Source organism: Pithys albifrons, chromosome 10, assembly GCF_047495875.1.
Source record: "Pithys albifrons albifrons isolate INPA30051 chromosome 10, PitAlb_v1, whole genome shotgun sequence".
In the NCBI taxonomy this organism is placed as follows: Eukaryota; Metazoa; Chordata; class Aves; order Passeriformes; family Thamnophilidae; genus Pithys; species Pithys albifrons.
The window spans coordinates 28,219,557-28,241,754 of NC_092467.1; the positions used below are offsets into that span (position 1 = coordinate 28,219,557).

General features: G+C 44.5%; 1 protein-coding gene across 2 annotated transcripts in view; it reads right to left on the minus strand.

The window, feature by feature from the left end:
- The window catches only part of LRP8 (LDL receptor related protein 8), a 178,698-nt gene that overhangs the window by 35,876 nt on the left and 120,624 nt on the right, over positions 1 to 22,198 (minus strand). For both annotated transcript variants that reach the window (XM_071565329.1, XM_071565328.1), the window contains exon 4: positions 888 to 1,016. In XM_071565329.1, the coding sequence (XP_071421430.1) occupies positions 888 to 1,016 (129 nt within the window). The remainder of the gene's footprint in view (positions 1 to 887; positions 1,017 to 22,198) is intronic.

A 22,198-nucleotide genomic window follows, 5' to 3' on the forward strand; every position in this document is an offset into this window, starting at 1 on the left:
AGAAATATTGAGGGATGGGTAAATACACAGAACATCAGGAGCTTCTGAACAGCCTGGGATCGTTTGCATACAAGGAGTTTAGCAAGAATGGAATTTAGTACAGTATTAGAAAGGTGATTTCCCTTCTGCAGACTGGTAAGACTGATGTTCCCTAAATTCTGGTGGTCTGTACAAGAAGAAAGTTTGAAAAGCAACTGGAATACTGAAGGAAGCCACAAAAACGAGTCAAGCATCCGTTCAAAAGAAAATATTTGACAAGAAGAAGCATAAAGAACTAAATATGTTTAGTCTATCAAAAAGAGTTTGAGCAATGGCTTGTTTGCAGTGTAGGAGTTTGCAGAGTGGCAGCCCTGCCAGGGAGCTCCCTCACTCAGCAGAGAAAGGCCCGATAAAGGCCATGGCCATTTAGGGACTGAATTTAAAGCAGTTCTGGTGCACGGTGTGTCATTCTCTCTCTGTCCAGTGACACCACAAGCTGCCAATGCAGGAATGTCCAGGCCTGTCCCTTCTATCCCAGCAGCAGCCTCAGAGCTGCAGAGACACCCCTGAGGGAGGTTTGAACACTATTCCAGTCCTTTCCTCATCAGCTGGGTATTAACCCTGACCACCATGTTCCAACCTGACTAACTGTATTCTGCTGCTGCAGTAAAATGCTTAATTCTCAATACTCAGTGCAAAGAATAGTTAACCCTCCAGAGCTCACTCCCTCTCCAGACAGCTCCACCTGCAGAATCCTTTCCTCTCTGTTTCTAAAATTCACTACTTAGCACTGCAAGTCTAGAGAGGGAAAAACCCCTGTTGGCAGGAAGAGTCATCCCTTTACACCAGAGAACTTCCACAGCCCTAAATGGAGATGCTGCAGATGTGTCAGAGTCCCCCTGACTCACCAGGAGTGCATCCAGCCTCGTCAATGCCACTCTCACAGTCCTTCTGCCCATCACACCTCCAGGAGGACGGGATACACTTGTTGCTTAAGTCTCCACAGCTGATCTTCTCAGATGGACACACTTGCTTGGCTGAAAAAAGAAAAAAAATAGAAAAAACCACAAGTTAAACATAATTGTAGGCACAGAACACACCAGCACACAGCAGCAGTAGTGGGCACACAACTCTGAAAATACCACCTCAGTTAAGCCAGGAAAGAGGAATTGCCTAATTTTAGTATAAGGGTTTGCTTATCTGTATGGTATTGCAAGGCAATGTCTAAATTTAATGATCTGGGCACATTATGGTCAGCAAACCTGGGGAAAAGCAGCAAGCACAAGTCTGAACCCACATATGTTAAACAAACTGAGCTGCCAGTGCCTCCATCAGAGACAGCCCTGACCTGAGACAGACACAGGAGACCTGCAGAACCAAAACCCCAGGACATGGAACAACACAACTATAAAAGAAAATCCGCCAGATTTATCTGGAACCAAGTAAGCTGTAAAGCTCATTCTTTCACAACTAGTTTGCATTGCTAAAATTCCTTTTTTTCCCCCCTTCATACTGGTGTAAAGAGCAACAGATCTACATTTATTGTGACAAGGCTGCTGAAATGCAACATGTTTCATAGTTTAAACCATTGTTTAGCATTCTGGAATCATCACCTAGATTGGTAGGATTTGCTTATTAAGCAGACCGATTTTTCTCTTTTAAAAAAATCATATGTTTTTAAATAGCTCTTCCATTGGTATTAATGATGATAAAATGCTTTATATGGGTCTGCTGAAAAGGGAGGAGCCTGAATTCTAAATTAAAACTTCCACATTAGCCTGCCCTGGTAAAGTTATTTATGCAAAGTCAATCAGCTTCCCAAGTGCTGAGTGAGAGAGGATGGAAATGATGCCTCTCCCTTTCCACATGCACAAGAAGGCTGGGAAAGGGCATCTCACAGCCCCAAAGCATCAATCAGCCACTTAATCCCGGGATTTCTCTGTCTTAGCACCTCCAAGTGCCAGAGGAGGCAGTTTCGAGGAGCTGTGGGCAACCAACACATCAAGAAAAATTAGGCCCTGCCACAGACAGACAGTTAATAACAGATGTAATGGAGTTTTACAACCCTGAGGCATGACAGCATCTCTGCTGAAATTTGCTCGCTGCATCCCTAAATAACAGTTATGAATGTTGCATGATTACAGGGGGAGGAAACGGGAAGCTTGCTTAGGCTTTTGGATTAGTTCTCCAGTAGGTCAGTGAGTTAAGAAACCATCAAATCCAGTAGAACAGAACAAAATTCTTCCTTTTATTCAGTGCTGGGAACATGGGGGATAATTCCACCAAAGACACGTTCACGGAGACTTTTGTGTTTCCAGGTTTACATACTTAGTTACAACTGGGAACCCCCCCCAAAATTAAGCAGTGTATTTAGGGTGACTTTTAACAGCTCTAATGGGTTGCTCTGATCTCTGTAGCTCTGTATTTCCTTTTAACTAAACAATGGTACAGCATCCAGCCTCAACCCAGACAGATTTTCTGATTTATTTCTCACAGTTCAGCTTTTCAGCTTACAGGGTTAAATTCCTCTTTGTCTAAAACTCTGCATGGTTAAGATCACTGACAAACTAAGGTACAAGCTAAAATCAAAAACTAATATAAAATACAAAGTGAATACATTAAAAATTAGTAAAGACCTTATGAATTTATGGAGAAGGGATAAAATCCTTTTTCTTGAGGGGTCCCTGAATCATCAGGAATAAAACCAGCCCAGCAGGTCAGGACCTACATCATCCCACACCTTCCCCTCAGCCCCTGCTGAGCTGCAGGTTTGCAGTGCATGACTGGGGACGCTTGGTGGCACTGAGCATGTCCTTGCACAGAAGGCAGCACCTCTGCCAGCTGTGCCAGGTGGTGTAACAGGAGGGGTTTGGTGAGCCCTCCCAACAGCAGAGCTCTGCCCACAGCTGGATGCCAGGGCCAACCCACTCTGAGTATGACCAAGCAACTCACGGATAAGAAGGAAAAAATTCTGTGGCAGGTGCCAGGCAACAAGCAGCCCCCTCAAACATGAGAAACATGCAGCTAAAATGGTCCATTTTGCACCCCACAGCCCCTCAGCATGGAGGGATCACCCAAAAACACCTCCTGGTCCAGCCTTAGCTGCCTCTCACACACCCAGTGTGAGCCTGGAGAACACTGAGCTCAGACATACAAACCTGCAGCCTTCAGAAACAGGGTCTGTGTGGGACCGGCATACTGGGAAAACTGGGAGACCAGAAAGTCACAGAGACATTTATTAATTAGGTTATTGGTCCACATTCTCAAAAAATTGTTCTAGTTTTTCTTGCTCAGGGCTGTGGTGATGGAAGGGAAAGTTTGTTTCAATGCCAAGTAGGATCAGTTTTTCCATTCTCATAATAAATCTGCTCAGGAATAAGTGGGTCAAGACAGGTGAGAACACGTTCCACACACCTGATGTTGAAGAAGGTGAAATATAATTATAAAGTGGTATTACCATACAGTGGGATCACTGACCAACACAAAGGGTATTTACTGGTCACAGTTTGAAGTGTGGGCATTACTGTTATTCAGCTGCTTTGGGAAGCTGGAAGGTTTGGAAAGGTATAGGCAGAAGACTCCTTTTTATGGAAAGCAATCTCTGTGTTAATCATCTCCCTGACAGGGTAATTACAGACATTTAAGATATGTAAATCAACGCTTGAACTTCCAGGGATGCAGCAACAGAAGCTGCTTCTGGTCACAGTTCACCAGACTCTGCCTTCAGTGGTGTCTGTACCAGGAGTCACCGACCTGGAAGCCCAGGCAGGTGACAGAGGAAGGATCTCACACAATCCCCCAAAAAATTTTGGTGAAAATACACCTGCTTTTTCAGCCAGTTGAGTGTTTTCTCCCCTCTCCCCAGAGATGCTCCAGCAATGCAAGAGGAGTCCATAGTCCATGTCCACACTATGAAACCTTCAGCAACTGCACCCAGACTCAACATTGCTGTTCCCACAAACCCTTCTGGGCTGACGTGACCAACATGTTTACTTCCTACTTCCCTCTCCATGCTCCCAGAAGGGAAAGGGTTAGTGCTGTGTGGGATGGTGAGTGCTCCTGCACAGATCTATTCTGCACCAAGGCCAGTTATAGTGAGATCTGCCTTTACAGAAAAGCACCATTAAACAACTTGGTTGAAATGTCAGACACATCAACACCAATTTATCACAATGAACTGCAAATGCCAAGGATGGACAACAATAGTTTATTTATAAGGAGACAAGAGCAAAGAAGACAAGAAGGTTCCATTTACTCGCTACCGCCAATGGCACATTCTTCTTTTTCTTTAGAGGAGGCTACAAAGTCTTTCAGAGAGCACAGAGCCCAACTGGCGCCCCACTGTTTGCTTCCTCTTGTACCACTGCTGTGCTTTTCAGGCTCCGGACATCATGTATATTCAAGAAAGCCCAAGAAAACAAAATTGATTTACTTTCAGAAGACCATTTGTCAGGTTCTCACCAAACAGGTACTCTAAGAGCATACACAAAATGCAATTAAGCAGCTTCTACTGGTGGGAAACCCACCAGACTTTTCATCAGCAGACTGAAAAGAATGCCCTTTGTGGAAATACATCATCTCACAGGTCTGAACAGCTTCTCTATCTCTGGTGAAATAACTCCCCATCCTCTCCAGACTGCTCCTTGTGTTTTTCCCAGGTTCTTCAGACAAAAAATTCCAACCCCAAAGTTTTTTTGCAACAGAGAAAATACCATACTAAAATGGTTTAATTAATTTCTGCCACGCCAATAAACTGTTCCTACAAAATTTCCACTGTTGTTTTGGGACTTAAAGTTCCTACCTCCCTCCTTCCTCCAGCAGTCATCTATTTTTTCTAAAGGAATGTTTTTAACATCTCCTCAAATGCTGCCCTTAAATCTTCTCTTGTCATAGCTGGCAGCCCTTCCTCAGGGATGCACCACGGACAAAATAAATGTCCATACCTGTCCAAGTACAGCACCAGAACCTCTGTGTTTCCAGACAAAACAAGCAAAACTGCTGAGTGAGCAGCTGTTCAGCAGAGAGGAGGGAGCTGACAGGCAGAAATTGTTTAGGGAAATTCAGAACTCAGAGTCCCCAATTATTGAAGATTTGTGATTCAGAAAAACATCTCAGTCATAAATTTGCTTATATAGCTCTTTATGTATATGTGTGTGTGTGTGTATATGAATGTATATCCCAGTCTACACTCACTACTCTCCCATTAAAATAATTAAGGTGCATAAGAAACATATTTTAAAACCCATCTTGTGACTTAAATTACTCCTCCCCCACCTCAGGTGGGTGCTGGAACACTGGTTCTATCCTACTCACCCACTGCTCACTCTGTAGCTCAGGACAGGTTGCTGTTGCTTTACTTCACTTAACCCTTCAAGACACATCAGATTGTTATATCAGCATATTTCATAGAATCGATCAGGTGGAAAAGCCCTCCGAGATCATCAAGTCCAACCCTTGGTCCAACTCCAGTCCCTTAACCAGATCATGGCACTCAGTGCCACGGCCAGTCTCAGTTTAAAAACCTCCAGGGTTGGGGAATCCACCCCCTCTCTGGGCAGCCCATTCCAATGCCTGAGCACTCTCTCTGGAAAGAATTTTTTCTGATCTCCAGCTTAAATTTCCCCTGGCAGAGCTTGAGCCCATCGTGCCCCCTTGTCCTATTGCTGAGTGCCTGGGAGAAGAGACCAACCGCCACCTGGCCAGAACTTCCCTTCAGGGAGTTACAGACAGTGATGAGGTCCCTCGGCAGGAGTGCCCAGAGCACCCACCCTGAGCACACAGGAGCTCCCCCAAGCCCACAGCTCTGTGTGTGGGTCTGTGTGTTCCCAAGACATGCAGGCAGAACATGGGATGGGGAATGCTAACCAAGAATTGTTCCCACAAAGGTTTGGAGCTGCAGGGAACTCTCTCCCTGTCTCTTCTGACATGCAAACCAACACACTATCACAAGCACCAGCCTGCTGGGACAGCAAGACTGAGGTGAACTTGCAGCTTCTCCTACAGCCAGTGCAGCTGCAGCAGCAGCAGCGTTTGGTTTGCTCACCACATCTGTGCTGCACATACACTTGAGATCACTGAGAAAATAAAGGCACCTTTACATTTCCAGCTGAAGCCAGCCCAGGCCACAACAAATGTCATGATTAGTGGCTTAAGTGAATTAAGATGACAGCACTCAGAGTTGGAAGGAGACCAAAGCCCCACAAGCAGTGCCTTTGTGGGCAGAAGCAGTGACCCATCCATCCCTCTGGGAGAACAGGATGGCTGTGCTGGGTGGCACTGGGGCACACTGACAGCCCTGATTCCCAGGACATGGGGGCTTGCACTGCTGCTGACTCTTCATTACTGAGTATGTACACACGTGCCATAACCTTTGTGAGAGTGTGCAAAGGCAGAGAAACAGTGGAAAATCTACTCTTTCTTCACAGAAAAATAATTAACTTATGGGCACTACCTTTAAACTTTCAACACAAATTACTACAAACAACTCAAAAGACAGATTAGAAAAGGCAACTAGGAAACTATACTTAAAGGTCAGAACAGTACTAAGAGTTGATACACCTGATAAACAGTTGGGTTCTGTGGTGTGATTTGTTTGATAGTGACTTATGTTAAGAAGTTCTCAGGGGAACAGAAAAGGATTTACACAGATTTCACTCCACTGCACTGCATAGTACAGCCCTTATTAACTCCACTCTTGAGTGCTTCTAAGAAAGGCTTCTCTACAACAGCATGGGCTGGGAGTCTTTGATGAGTCTCCAACTCCTCTACCTACAAACTGGAGGGAGAAAATAAGCTTAGTGTACAAAGGGTTCAGCGTGTCTGAAAGAGCCAGCACGTACCCTGCCTTTGTGCAGATTATCACACTGGTGATTACCACCTCTGACATCAGAGTGAAATAACCAGGAATTCAAAATCCCAGGATTAATCCCAATTACTGAGATACAGATCCCCTATCAGAGTAACAGTGAGGTGGCTCTTACAGGAAAAGCTGTTTCACACACAGACAGCACAAACAACCTGAAAAAGAAAAAGATTCTCAGGTATAATGCCAATAGTTTTAACAGGTCACATAAACTGTATTTGAGCACAGGGCAAGAGCTAAGAGGTCTCTACAGTAGGCTGGAAAGAAATGGCATCAGGTTTTATATTAATGAATAACTCAGCTTCATGTCTCCTAACCTGAGCCATCTGCAGGAAGTGATTCTTTACCCAAGTTCAGAGCTACCCTGGCACACTTATGGTTTGCTTGCAAACCTTTCCAGAACACTGAATATTGGCACAGCCCAAGCTCCCACACTGGGCAGAAAGGAATAGGACTCTTGGGCTTCTAGTGCATCATTTTTCCTTAGATTCCTGATTGCTGTGTCTTACTCATCCACTTCAAAAATCAAAACTCCCATCAAACTTGGCTATGAAAAGCATTTCGTTCCCTCAGTCTGACTGGCAGGACTTCAGCTGATTTTGTCTTCCTGTAAACACAGCAAATGCTCACTTGCTGCAATCATCTGAGCACATCTCACCTAATTCATCTCACAGCTTTTCAAGATACCATTTTGATGGCACTTCTGTTCTCTTCCTGATATGCCCAACAGGCCCTGCTGCTGAGAAATAGTCCTTAAACTCAAGTCCCTTGGCTCATTTTGGGTAAATCCAAGTCTATGTTAATGGTCCATCGTAAATGGGAGATCAAATGGATGATTTAAAGGATCCTCCCTGATCTCAAACTATTGGAAAACTGTGATACTTTCAGTAGGAATCAGGAAGCTTTTTAACTGCCTTTAACCCATCCTTGTGGTCATACTTCTGAAGTTTCAGAATTTACAAACTAAGATCAGATGTTGAACAGCAATCAGCTCAGCCTCATTAAATTGCAATCTTCCCACTGTCTGGCACTTGTAAAACAACAGAGTTTTGCTGGTGACATTCCCACACTGTCAACTCTGGTTGTGCACAGAGAGACCAGTTTCTAAGAGACCATGACAGGTTATTAAGCATGAGAAAGATGTACATGATACAGAAGGGTTTTCTCTCCCAAACAAACTACATCTCATTACCTGCCACTGCACACATGAGAATTCAAGAAAACATTGCAGAGGTTTGTTCCCTGCAGCAGCTTTTTTGCCCAAGCACCCTGAGACAAGTTTCCTTCCCAGAGGACACTTGCCATGTCGCCACAGAGGGTTGGCAACCCCTACACCAGGCCAGTCCTTGGGCTGTCTTGGCCTTTCTCCTCCTCCCAGCTGCCCCAGCCCACCTTTGTGTGATGTCTCTCAGAAGTCAGTTAATGCCTGTAAGCACTGAATTGGTCAGCAATGAATGAATCCTTTAATAACTTGAATGAGACATAAGATAACCCTGGGATTCCATCCTCACCAGCATTTTATACAGATTCTGGACAGTGCCCAACAACTGTGATCACCCCCTGCTCATGGTGTGATCTGTTGCAGAACTGAGCATGAAGGGCAAGACTCCACAACACAAGGCAGAAAAGGCAAACAGCAAAAACAAGGCTGTGCAAACTCCACCTGAGTAAACCATCATTACACAGTGTGCAGCCATGGAGATCCCATGAGTCATGGGCCATTCCAAATGCTGGTTTTACATCTTTCCTGACACCACAGCCACGTGGCCACTAGAAATACATCCTCAGATTAATCCAGAGAAGAAATTAATACAGCCCTGCAGTGAGAGGCTCGAGCCCAGGTTACTCCTGTAAGGCACAGCCCTCATTGTTTGAGGGAACAAAAATGGGGGTTTTGACAAACTGAAGTCTGAGGCCATCTGCCAACATGTCCCCCCATTTCTAGCAACTCTGGCCCTTTGCAAGCCTTCTCGATGGAAGAGGAAAATCCATTATTTACCCTGGACTTCACATAGAGAAGTGTTCAAAGCCCTAACATGGTCCCTCCTTGTGAAACCACCAAACCTTCTCCCCTTTGTCTCTGCTCCACCTCTAAGCCAGGCCACAACTTGGTCTTCAAGAGTTATGACACCAAGACATTATGCTGGCTACTGAAAACTTGAGTTTCCATATTAGAGTTCTTCAGATCATTTTGTACTACTTAAAATTGTATTTTCCCTTCACCAATGAGCTTCTGTGATCTCAGGCATGAACTGGCCATGCCCTTAGCGTGGCACAGAGGACAGTGGAGAAGACACTGGTGATAAACACTGGGGAAAATTCAGACATCAAAGCAAGAAATGAGAACAGCTGAAGGAGAACCTGTTCCTGGCGTAGTTAAAGCAGCAATGTGCACACACTGCTGATCTCAAACAGTTTAATAATAAACTGACAGTTGACTTTGCGAGTTCGCAAATACACAGGCCTGCCAGCAAAACCCAGAGTCAGAATTTTCTGTAGAGACAGTTTTCTAATAGCAAAGCTATTAAATATTCCTTTTTGTAAGAGGCATTCTTCATTCTCAATCAAAAGTAAAGCTTGAAAAAAAATCCAGCAATGACATGGCTTTGTTTAAGAAGGTCAGATAAAAAACTCCCCTTTTTCTACCCTCAACATAACATCTTCTTAAAACTCTATTGTTTTTAGAGCTAGTTTGAAAGTGAGTGATGTACAACATTGTCCTGTCAAACCTCCCATCCCACCACTGTCTCCATCAGTAATTACCCTGTCAGTCTGGGTACATGTTGCCACTTGTAATGCAGTTCAGCCTCCCCTCCTTCTGCACTAACAGTAATGGGGGAGGCCAGGGGGAAAAAATGGAAAAAAAACCAAAACAAATCAAAAGGGTTGTCTTTCCTGTAGCCCAGAAATCCAGCAGAACCCCAGTCTTTGGCATGGCTGAGAGCAGAGCTCTGTTCCAAGAGAGATCCTCCAGCTCTGCTTTGATCCAGGGATACCCACTGTGAAGAGCAAAGTGTGGCTACAGACAGGCTTTAGAAACCTGTGCTGACCCGCTGTGCCCCCTGATTGGGGACGTGTGGTGCTTTGCAGGCAATTCTGATCCAGGCCTCAGGAGAATAAACCCCTGAAGGGCAACAGCTGCCCCAGCGCAGACTGGCCCAGCTCAGCTGGGACCCAGGGAAGTTCAAACACAGACACGCTGAGGGAAGAAAGAAGAGTGTCAGGCAGCAGCAAGAGTCGGGAGGTGAAGGTGGCACGAGCTGGGCTTGAATGAATTATCAGCTAATTAACCCCGGGAAATGCAGCCCCTGGAAGGCAAACCTGTTCCCTTCCCAGAGCAGAGACTCTGGAGCCTTGTGGGCAGATTCCTGAACAACTTCCCAACTTCCCCAGGCAGCCCCAGAGCTGAGGAGTTGATGTGTTTGGCTGTGAATGGAGCCCTGGGGGCACAGCTGGGAAGAGCCTCAGCCTCCCCCACCCAACGGTGAATTCTCTGAGCCCTTTGGATCTGGTCAGGTGCCAGCCCTGTGCCCAGGCACAGCCCAACTCCCACCCCCTGGGCATCCCATGGGCACACCAGAGCACATTCCCAAGCCTGTCCCTCATGGTCTGACTTAGAGACTGTGGCCAGAGCTGATCGCTCCAGGAACACAGGGAATAAACAACATTATTCTGATCTCTACTGAGTCAGGAATGCTTCCTTCTTCACTCTTCTGGGTTCTAAAGACGTTGCAGCTTTAACAACATCAACTTTCTTCACTAAAGATTCAGTGATAAAATACTCCAGATTGCAGCACACAATAAATCAATCATCCCTCCCTGTGTGGATTTGTAACTCAGCAGTTTGAAAGCATCTTGGAACAATTTCTGCACAGATACTTTCAGATAAGGGACAAATTTACTTTTTATTGAATCAAACGTTATTTGACTGGGTTTGATTCATAGATAAAAATGATGGAGTTTCCTCAACTCTCTTAAAATCTGTGGCACTGGGACCCTAAAATGTTAAAAATTAGTTTCTAAAAATAATTCATTCCTTTCAGAAGCAGAATCTCACTCCAAGTCTAACAGACATAATCACCTTGGTTGCTTGTCAAATTCTTACACAAGCAGCTGAGACAGCACCAGGACAGATTTATCTATTTTTCTTCCCATACCTTAATTTCTAGAATTCCCCAAAATAGGCATCCCAGAGTGCTCCATTCCTATTACAGCAAATCCAGAAACAAATTCCAGATGGCAGCTTATTTCATACATATTCTGGCATATTTAGGTTCTTGACTTCTCTACTTTGGAAGCAAATTAATGCTCAACTTAAAATTAGGTTTTAAAGCACAGTTTAAAAAAATATTCACCTGAATGTATCACACAATTAAGAAAAATCAATTCCAAGATGTAGGTCTGAACTTGAAGGCTGGAAGAACGAAGTATTTTGAAAGTACTGAAAGTAATTACAAAAATCACTTAAATTGGAAAAATGCCTCTGCAAAGGTGGCTGTTTTATGGGCCAACACCAGGCTGGATTTGAGAGCTCTAAACAGGTCAGAGCAAACATCCAGAGCAATACTGGGATGAATCCTCTGTGATGATCCTCACAGTGTCCAGACCCTCTGCTCCTTTAGCAACCACGTAAGCCAAGAAATACGTTGGGGGCAACTTCCATCTCCAGCAAGGCAACAAGAGACTACTGAGCCTGTAAATTGAGATGCAAGATTCATATCTATATATAAATAAACTTCATATATATATATATATATATATATATATATATACACACACAAGCAGATAATCAATATGTAAACTGTATTATATAATTTTTCCTCTGGCAGTTCCTGTCTCTCACTCTTATCCCTTTAGCAATAACTAGGAAATTGTGAGATATTCCAGTGCTATCCTGAAGATAAGCATAGTTTGCTATCTGATGAACTCCTAATGAACATACTGTTAATTGCATAACCTTCCTTCAGTACAGGAACTTTTCTGTTCATCAAGGGCATGGATTAAACAGCTTCTTTACTTTGGAGCATCCTTGTAATTAATAATATATTCTTCCCACTTCTAAATATAACCCATAATGAGATGCTTTTAAGTATCCAAGCTGCACCTTTCACCAAGTGCTTTTGATCAGATGACGACGAGCTCGTTGAGGCAGCAGAGCCTGGTTTGGCTGTGACTGTCACACCCCAGTGCCTGAGCCTGGAAGCTGCAAACCCCCTTCAAACAGGTCCCAGCAGCAAAGCCCCTTCCCCAGCTCAAACACAGCACCTCGATATCTCTGGGGACATTCTGTGCAGATCAGAGAGGAAAAGGAGTCTATATTAGATATAGACAGCATATATAAGATAGTGTACATTATATATTAGGGACCTTCTGCTCAGTGAGGAATAATTAACTCCAGGAAAACTCTGCCATCAATCACCTCTCAGGTGGGTGAGCTACTGCACTCTGCAGAATTATGTTTTCCATCCATGTGACATGTCACCTCTCAGAGATTTCTCCTGATTTCCATTTGTTAAAGCAAGACAGACCTCAAGGATCACAGAACAGGAAAAAAAAAGGTTTCTTGATACCTGTGACTGACTTTTGAGACATTCTGAAGAACTTCTTTATACTGAGGGTGGCAGAGCACTGGAACAGCTGCCCAGGGAGGTCTCCCTCTGTAGAGACATTCTAACCCCCCTGGCTGTGTCCCTGTGTCCCCTGCCCCAGGTGACCCTGCCTTGGCAGGGGGGCTCGACAGATGATCTCCAGAGGTCCCTTCCAACCCCAACAATTCTGTGATTCTGTCATCCTCCAACAGTGATCCATGTTTGGAGGGGGGAGGAGGAAGGAGACCCATGACGTTCCCTGAACCAGACAATGCCCTGAAAATTCCTTCCCAGTGATCTGCCCAACTAATTGCCAGAGGGAACACCTCCTGGTGCCCAAGCTCACTGCGACTTGCAGCAAATGGCTGAGCCAAATGGCTTTACCTGTGAACTCTGCAGCTTCACTCATGTCTGTTTGCACCAGCAGAGAGAACTCCCCATGTTTAAAAGCTACGGCACCCAAAGTGGAGCAAACACTTGCACAGCAAAAGCAAAATCCTGTCTTCCTACATCAACACTGCATTTAAACAACAGCACATCTGTGAGACAGGTATCTATTCTGATTTAAAGATTTCAGTCAGTGCAGATTTCTGGACAAGGAAGTCACTTGTTCATTTGCTGCTCCTGTTAAGAGCTGTATCTTATCTCTAGTTCTCCTGCCTGGTTTTGGCTTCTGTTCCCTGGATCACACTGATTCAGCTACAGAAACAACTGGGGGATGGAAACTATTCTCTGAGGAGACAGTTGTAAATTGATAAAGGCCACTCTCAACCTTCTCTTCAATAAATACTCTTCTAATAAGGTATATTTTCTAACCATGTGAGCCTTGTAAGATCATTTACAACCCCCTGTCTAACAATCTTTACTGCTGCCCATGTCTCCTATCACCTCTCAGCCACCTGTTCCTCACCTCGTTTAACAAAGCCCCCAATTATGTTGTAAACTACTTTTTTCTAACCTTTATGTATAAGTCACATATCACAAAACACCCATAGCAGCTTATTGATGCACACAGCATCTTATTAACAAGGTCCTGATGCAATCAAGAAACACTGACAAGTGAGACAATTCCTGTTTTCCCTGACATGTTGACACAGATTTATTTATTTTAATCTGGGTGTTTTATGTCCCATTATCAGTCTCTCTATGATTTTGTCCAGAACTGAGGGCAGCATGACCAGCACACACAGCTCTCAGAGCTGAACCGTCTATTGTTGTAGCAGTCAGGAGTTTCAGGCTTTGACTGCAGACCTGCAGCAGGTTCTGTGCTGTGCTCTCTTTAACCTTTTCAACTACCACAAAAATACCAGCTTTTACTAACTTGTTGAAACTTCCACCAGTGTTCCAACATCTGTAAAAAATAGCAATAAAAGTTTAAAAAAAATAAAAATACAGATCAGAAAACCCACTGGCTGTGTCTTTCCATGAGAGTTTGCCAATACTTCTGCTTTAAAAAACCAAACCTTTAATAGCTGCTGTTTAGTAGCAGCTATATCATTACATGTGCAAATCAATCTTCTTCCTTCTGAACAGGAATTAGAAATACCCTTAATATTTACTAACTTTTTGCCACTGCAGTTTATAGTTTCACTCTCATTGACCAATATCACCCTTGTTTTTCATACAGCTGAAGAATTCCTTACAACCCTTCCTGAACTATCCATGCTTCCTTCTGCCTTTCCTTCTGCAATGTCCTTATTATCCAACTCCCCTTGTACCCAGGCTCTAGCTGTTTCCACTCTCAATATTACAGGCTCTCATACTAATTTCCAACAGGAGCACAGTTTTCAAATACAATTAACACCCTCCTTCCAAATGCAGTGGCCAAATCAAAGACAACAACAAAAAGATATGAGCTCTCAGGGAGAGTTCCTACATGTTCAGTGAACACACAACTGGGCAGAACACTCTGAGAGAACAACAGGATGCACCAAAAGCTCAGCTTATACTGGAGACAATCCATGCAGGAGGAAACTGGGGAAGTTGGGAAAACTTTTAACTGGAATTCGTACTCTCTTATGCACCAAAAGGTCAATCAAGCCCAGGCTATAAATGAATGGGAAGTGGGGGATGGAAGAAAAGTCAGATTTCACTGGTTCTGGTACTCCTGAAGCATTTGCCAACTCAGTGATCAAATTTGTTTTATTTGCAAGAATCCCACCCACATAACAAGCAGGGAAAGCTCACAGAGATACAGGATAACACATGGGTTCTTACAGGCTGCTTCATGGCCTTTTAATGTTTTCAGCAGGAAGCCTTTCTTTCCAAACCCAGAATAACTACAAGATGCAGAAAAGATTGCTGAGACACAGTTCTGTCACCTGCATAGCAGGTAACATTGCACTTAGTCTAGATGAAGCAATTTTTATGGCATTCAAGTTGAAAGTACAGCTCATTCCCTATGCAGGTCAGCTATAATCTCCTCTGCAGCCACCTAGGACTTGAGGGAATCTGATGTCAGAACTTTAAATAACTGCACTGGCAGGGTAACCTTTCCAAAACCTTCTCCAGCAACTAGACAAGAGTTGATTTTCCACCTGCCAACTGCAGGAGTGAAGGCACGTGGAGCTCAAGGGGAAAGGGTCTGGCAGACTGTAAGGGCTTTGCCTTAGGACTCCAAGCACCCACCCAGCCCTGCTTCACACCAAAGACAGGAGCAGTGAGGAGCCACCTCGCCTGGTGACACGAGGGATGTGGGATGAGTGGCAAGCACAGGCACACCTCTCATTAATCGTCCTGTGCCTCGCAGAAAGGTCAGCTCTGCACTGTGAGTCAGCTCCTCTGCTCCCTGGGCATCTGTGCCATCTGCCCCAGAGAAAACAGATGCCAGGCTGCTAATCTGCTCTGAGAAGAGGGAAAGGATAGCCTGGCAGAGACTTTATCCGTGTCACAATTACGGGCCAGTCCCGGAGCAACACACATTTCTCATGATCTCAAGCTGGAGTTAATACAAAAGCTGAGCTGAGCCAATATAACCTTCAGAATGTGAAGGAAATAATCTCTTACACTCCCTCTAAGAAGCAACTGCAAGTATGGAAAATGTCTGGATACCTTCAGAGTGCTTCATTCTCTTAGGTTACAAAAACCCAAGCCCAGCAGAACCCACAAACCCAAACAAGAGTAACCACATGAAATCATCAAAATAAAACACCCTTTTGTTCAAGTTTGAAACAACCCCAACATCCTGATTGACTGTATCTGGAGCAGTGTTCATAACAACATTCAAAGGCATTACTGCAGATTTCATCAGACTTCTCACCAAAGGTAACACTGTGAGGCCACACAAGAGACTAAGGCCAGGCTACAGGTCTGCCCAGCACCTCTATAAGCAGTGCCAGCCTCAGCAACCCAGGGCTTACAGAACATCAGATACACAGGCAGTGAGCCTGTCCAAGAAGAGGAGACACCACCTCCTTGCTGAATTCCAATAAACAGAACAACATGACTTGGTCTCTCCAGTCTCTTCACTGTCAGGGTCCTGTCCATAACGTGGGTTTTGCAGACAACACTTACACACCACATGATGTGCTGGAGCTCCAGGTTTAGGAATTGTTTTTCAAAAGGCAGGTTTGTGCATCCATGTGTTGCGTGTAGTGACATGTGCCATCCATGGTGCATCCCTGTGCACTGAATCATCACATGCTGCTGTTCCTCCTTCTCCTCTCAAACCTGCCCATTCTCTCCATCCAGCCAGTTTTGATCTCTGAAGATCTTTGGAGTTTGGGAAAGTGTTGAAGTAATTACAGAACAGAGGAAGTAACTCAGCACATGTGTGGTTTGAACTATGAAAATTTTTCATTTGGCTCGGGAGAGAAAATGTGTATTGAGAGCCAGAAACACCAGTTCTCAAAATATTTGATGAGCAGACAGGGACACATTCGCTCCTTCTGCAACACACGTTCCACAACAGCTTCCAGTGGCAGCTGCTTTACACTCTCTGGGAAAAAACCCACCACTTCTTCCAAGCCAGAGCACAGGAGATGAATGAAAAGTATCCAAGTGAAGGAGAAGAATATGCAGAATTGTTGTTAGGCTATGAAAAGGTAAGAACTCATCCCACAGCTGTGACCTAACTTCCTGATTTTGCACAGTTGTAGAACATATTTTTCTCAGAAACCTGAATCTCAGACATATTTTTCTTTTAATTCTCTTACACAGTTTTAGAGATCTCGTCTTCATTTATTATGTATATCAGGGACTACATTTTTATTTAGTTTAAATTGGCCTTTTCTAAACATCATTATATAGCTTCAAGCTAGTTGCCTTTGAAATGCTTTCACAGTGGTCGCCTCCCTGGTATTTAGAACTCACCATGACCAACTCCTCATGGCTTCTTAAATATATGCAAAAAGAAAAGGACTCTGATTTATGTTACTAAATGCAGTCACATCACAGACTGAGTCCTGAAGCCAACCTTTAAAAACAATAATAAATATTTTATACCATATGCTGAGAATATCATGGGCTCCCATCTCCTGGAGAAAACAGAAACTCATGGAAACTCCTCGCTCACTGTCTGTGGAAAGAATCCGAATGCAGAACTCAGACTGGAGTGGATGGACCTTGTTATGCACAAGCACAGTGCAAAGGCTGCTCTTAAGTAACAGAAAATCTTGCACATCAGGGCTCAAACTGTGCTCAGAAGTCAAACCACCAGCAGCCTGAGGCCACCAGCAGTTTAGCTCTTTTACTGCTTCGTTTTTTCATTCCAAGTACTGTTTCAAAGGATAATTCTGCATTTCAAATAAAACCAGGTATAATGTTTACACCAGCACAGAATAACAGTTTCTCTGTGCACTCAGAAATGTCTAGGCTTTATTTCTCACCTATACTTTTCATTAAAAAGCAACTTAAGAAAGTAACTTACTAAAGAGGTGTGGATAAAAAATTTAAGTAAGGGAATGTGAAAGAGCAACTTTCAACTTAAAATGTACCCACGTGATCGACTTTTATGCAGTTAATAAAAGAAAAACCTGGCAAGAAATTAGACCAAGAAGAGTACCACAGTTAAGAGCTTTTAACCCAGCGCTAAAACCCAATCACATTTTATAGCCCAGTTATTAACTGGTGTCTATCAAAGATGAATATACTCGACAGACACACTCCAGTCACCTACTTACAACACAGCAGCATCTCTGTGAGAAGTTTTGACAAAATTACACCACTTTTTTTGCACATGGTGACACTTTTAACCACTTCACTCCCCTGTGGTCCCACGATGAGGCAGCAGCAGAGCCAAAACAAACCCAGGGCCCCTGACTGCCAGACCTGCATCTCACAACTCTGCAGTCCCCTGAGAACCCCCTATCAGTGTCTTAGTTTCCCACCACTACCTCAGCATGGGAAGCAGAAGCAGCTGTGCTCCACCCTGGCACCAGATTCATTTCTCCCACCCCTTCCATTCACCCTCCAACCTGAACTGCTGCCCCCCTGTCCCCGGCACAGAGCATTCTCCCACACCTCTTGTGATGCTGTTTTTCTTCCTCAAGTGCTCCCTCACAGGCTGCTTTTGCCAGATCTGTAACAACCACGTTAATACAATTATCTACCCCCTATCTATGGCTAGGAAGGGTAACACTTCAGCCAGGCCTGGCACTGGGGACCCCTCTGACCTTCTTAATTTAATCTCTATTCCACTCCTTCTGCCATCACTCGGTTTCATTAGTTTGCTTGTTTTCCCGAGCCTGTTCTGCTACAAATCCCTCCTCAAGGCCTCCTGTAACCCCACCAGGACCCAAAGGCACCTGCACAGGTCTGGGCAGAAGCCCACTGGCTTCAGTGTTGCTAACACAATTAAATAATTACACAGGAAACTGTGATGCTATTACAGGACCCGCTTTTCTGAAACATCTTGCACCTCTTGGTGCTGAAATTACAACCCATAATTAACCTGGTGGTTAAGTGCTTGGAGGTTATGGGATAGAAGCACAGTTTAGATGGGGTTTGAGTAGTTAAGTGCAAAAAGGATTGAAATGTGATTTTAAAGGTGACAATGTTTCTTAAATCCCTTAAATGCAGTTTAGTTCCCTGTCTGGCCTGAATATATGGAATTAGGAACTGTTGCTCCAAGTTTCACATCAGATAACACAGGTAATTACGGGAACAGAACAGAAGTTTAATTATGAGAAAAACCATAGATTGTTCTATTGTGATCTTCCACAGCATTGCTGTTTCTTATAAGTGAACACATTGTGCAAGCTGGAGACACACCATTGATTAAAATAATCAAAAGCCCAACTAGAAACTTGGACATGTTTTCCCTTTGTAAAAAACCAAACCATTGTATCTGCCTGGTTGAGAGATTTGAATTACCTCTTCCAAAGCCCTCTTCAATCTCTCTTCACAGATTAATTTAATTAAATCTACTATTACATGCTGGGTTTTTTCCTTTTCAATAGACTACACACAAGCTTGGTGCACTCTGGGAAATGTGGGAGATCAGCAAATTTTACCAGTAGCTTTTTATTTTGATTCCCTCCCAGTCATTTTCAGCTGAATCAACCTGTTTGACTTAGATGCTGGTTCCAAGCATGCCAGCAATCAAATATTTTTAAAAGCAAAAGATGAGTAGATGCCCTTACAGGTACCTGATAAGCAGAGGTGAATAAGCTGAAAAGCTGGAATATCATTAGAGCATGGTCAGAGAGATCAGTCACAGGGAGGAGTCCAGACCGGGAATTCCCTCCCATGTCAGGCTGTGCACTGAACACTCAGCACCTTTCCCTGTGCTCTGCAGCTGCTGCCAGCCCAGCACAGACACACACAGGTACCCAAACAAACACTTCAGGGAGCAGCAGGTCCAGTGGCAGCAGCTCCACTTTGGCAGATACTCAAGTACAAATGAGACAGGGGGATCAGGTCGCTCCTTCCCTTTCTCTCGCTGGATAACCAGGAGGCAGTGCCATACCCTGGGCACTGGGAATGCTCACAGAGCAACACTGGGCTCCATCAGGAGCTGGCTGGTTCTCCCCAGCCATGAAATCACAGCCTCTCCATAAGCTCTGCCTGTGGCTGAGTCCAGCACACTCCGAGGGCTCTGAGCCTCTGTGTCCACAGCTGCTCTCCCACTTCCCTCCCTGCCAGCCTCGCTTTCTTTCTCTTGTTCACTGAGATTATTCCCATTCTAATCGAAACAGGAAGGAAAAAGAGAGCCCCACAGAACGCTAGGGGGACAACATTATACAAAGGATAAAGGAGGGGAGAAGCACTGAGGCCAGAGCCACTTGTAAGAGAGATTATGGTCACATAAGTACTCCTTGTCAAGAGGGAAAATAAAGGCACCAAAGGTCCCTGGATGAGCAAACATAATGAAACCTGCCAAGATGAGTGATAAAATCATAGCAAGAAAAATTATACAGGTCTCCAGGAAACTGCCAGAATTCACTGTAAAACACTTTTTCCTGCTTCCTGAAATCAGCATCTTTTTTTAGTTGAAATGAAAAGCTTGCCCAGTACAGTGCAACACTGGTGTTTGACTTTGTACCTGCCAGGATGGTATTTCCTCCCTGGGCTGTCAAAGGACTGAACACACCAAACAGCACCCAGGACCTTCTGAAAAATTCCTGCCATAAAGGACAAACTGATTGCAGTGCCCCAGCCCGTGCCAGGCCCTCTCCAGCAGCTGCAAGGAAGCCACTGCTCCCCTGCAGGGACACCTGCATGGCCAGAGTCACTGCTCCACCCAGCCCCAGCTCACACCAAGGGAAGGTGCTGCTCCCCTGCAGTGACACCTGCATGGCCAGAGCCACAGCTGCACCCAGCCCCAGCTCACACCAAGGGAAGGTGCTGCTCCCCTGCAGTGACACCTGCATGGCCAGAGCCACAGCTGCACCCAGCCCCAGCTCACACCAAGGGAAGGTGCTGCTCCCCTGCAGTGACACCTGCATGGCCAGAGCCACAGCTGCACCCAGCCCCAGCTCACACCAAGGGAAGATGCTGCTCCTTCCACGCTGAAGTCACAACTCCTCCAGGCTGTTAAAGGTACCAATAAATGCACTGCTGCTCAAAGGCACCAACAGGACAGGAAGGACTCAGGGCAAACAAAGCATTCAGCAGACAAGCACAGACTTTATGATTTCTAGTATGTCCTCATTTTTTTATGTGCAAAAGAAAGCAAGCCTGAAAAGGCTCTGGTGCCATGAAATGATTGTGTTTCTTATCTCAGAGTGAACATTTCATCTTTTATACACATACAAAGAAGCCCCCACCTGTTTTCTTTTTCAGAGGATGGAACAGGCAGTTTAGATGGCAATTTTAATTGAACGTGTTTGGGCGGTTGCACAAGAATTCTGGTGTAGAGACCTGTGGCTGAGAAGAAAAGACTTTCCCTTACCACCTACACCTTGACTTCATTACAAATATCCCTGCTGGTTCTCACAACTCAGCTCCAAGTTTGACACTTGCAACATGTCTAGAGGCAGCAATTCCTGCTGAATCACAAATTCCAGCAGAATTCAGTATGTTAGTTGCCATTTCTCATTCCCATTCCACGCGGGGCTGATGTACCTGCTGAAATACTTGAGGGACTTTTTTGTGGGTGTGTCTGTGCATTCCTCAACACACATGTATCATTTTACCCACAGAATTGCACACACAATGGCTGGCAATCAAATTGTTGATTGTCAAACACGCTAGACATGTTAATCCCTGTACAGGAAATAAAGCAAGGGAAGTGTGGTTATGTTTGGAACCTCTACACCAAAACAGAGAATTCAGTGTTCTTGCAACACTTTGAGTCTCATACAGCTCAGGTTGCTCAGGTGACAGGGCAGGATGAGCACCTGCCAGCACAAGCCAGGAGAATGGTGCAATAACTGGCACGAGCCCATTCCCGTGGGAATGTGTGAGAGTGTGAGGTCTGACAAAGCCACTGAGTCCTCTGTATTTTAATGAAAAGGATTCTTAAGGTGTTTTAGTGTTAAAATACAAGACAAAAAGGGTGAGCTGAAATGTGTCACTTCAAATATAGCCACAATGCCCCTGGAAAGGAGGCTGGAGCTCCTGCTAAAGCAGAGCCCTGACAGAGGCTCCCACTGCATCCCACAGTGCCAGGGAAGGTCCACACCACCCTCCCACGGACACAGTGACCGTCACCCCAGAGCACAACCTCACTGGAAGTGTCTCAGAGCATCAAAATCTCCAGTGCAAGGTTCAAGTTACATAAATTATCTACCAAAGCATGCAGAGGCTGCATATGAAACCAGTCTTAATGATGATCCCAATCCTCAAGGAAGCAGGATGTATCAGGAGAGCCTCATTAAAACTGCAGAAGATTTCAGTGGGAGTTTGTCCTGAATGGAAACACAATCCTACAACTGTAGGAATGGAGAGAGGGGGGGAAATATCCATCGAGGAAAAGGTGGTGGAATGAGGAATCACAGCTCCAACATACAATTCATTATGATACTAAAATGGAGAAGCTATTTTAATGTCAGCGATGTTAAAATTCAGTCACTTGTTATTCACATATTTTCCTCACACCGTAATTCACCCATTTAGGAAAGGAGAAAAGGTTTGCTGTCTGCTCTTGCACTGCAACACTGCTTCATTCAGTTAAAACATTTCAATTTTCAAATTATGTTTTGCCTTTGATTCCCAGAAACTATTTTCTTTTCACATCAGCCACAATAATTAAACCAACTATGATTCCTGCACACTCCCCAAACAAACAAAAATATAAAAGTCAGGTAATCTGAATTTCAGAAGGCAAGTAGCAAGAGAATGGAAAAAACAAAAGCACTAAGCAATGAAAAGCTACTTGAGATTTCTG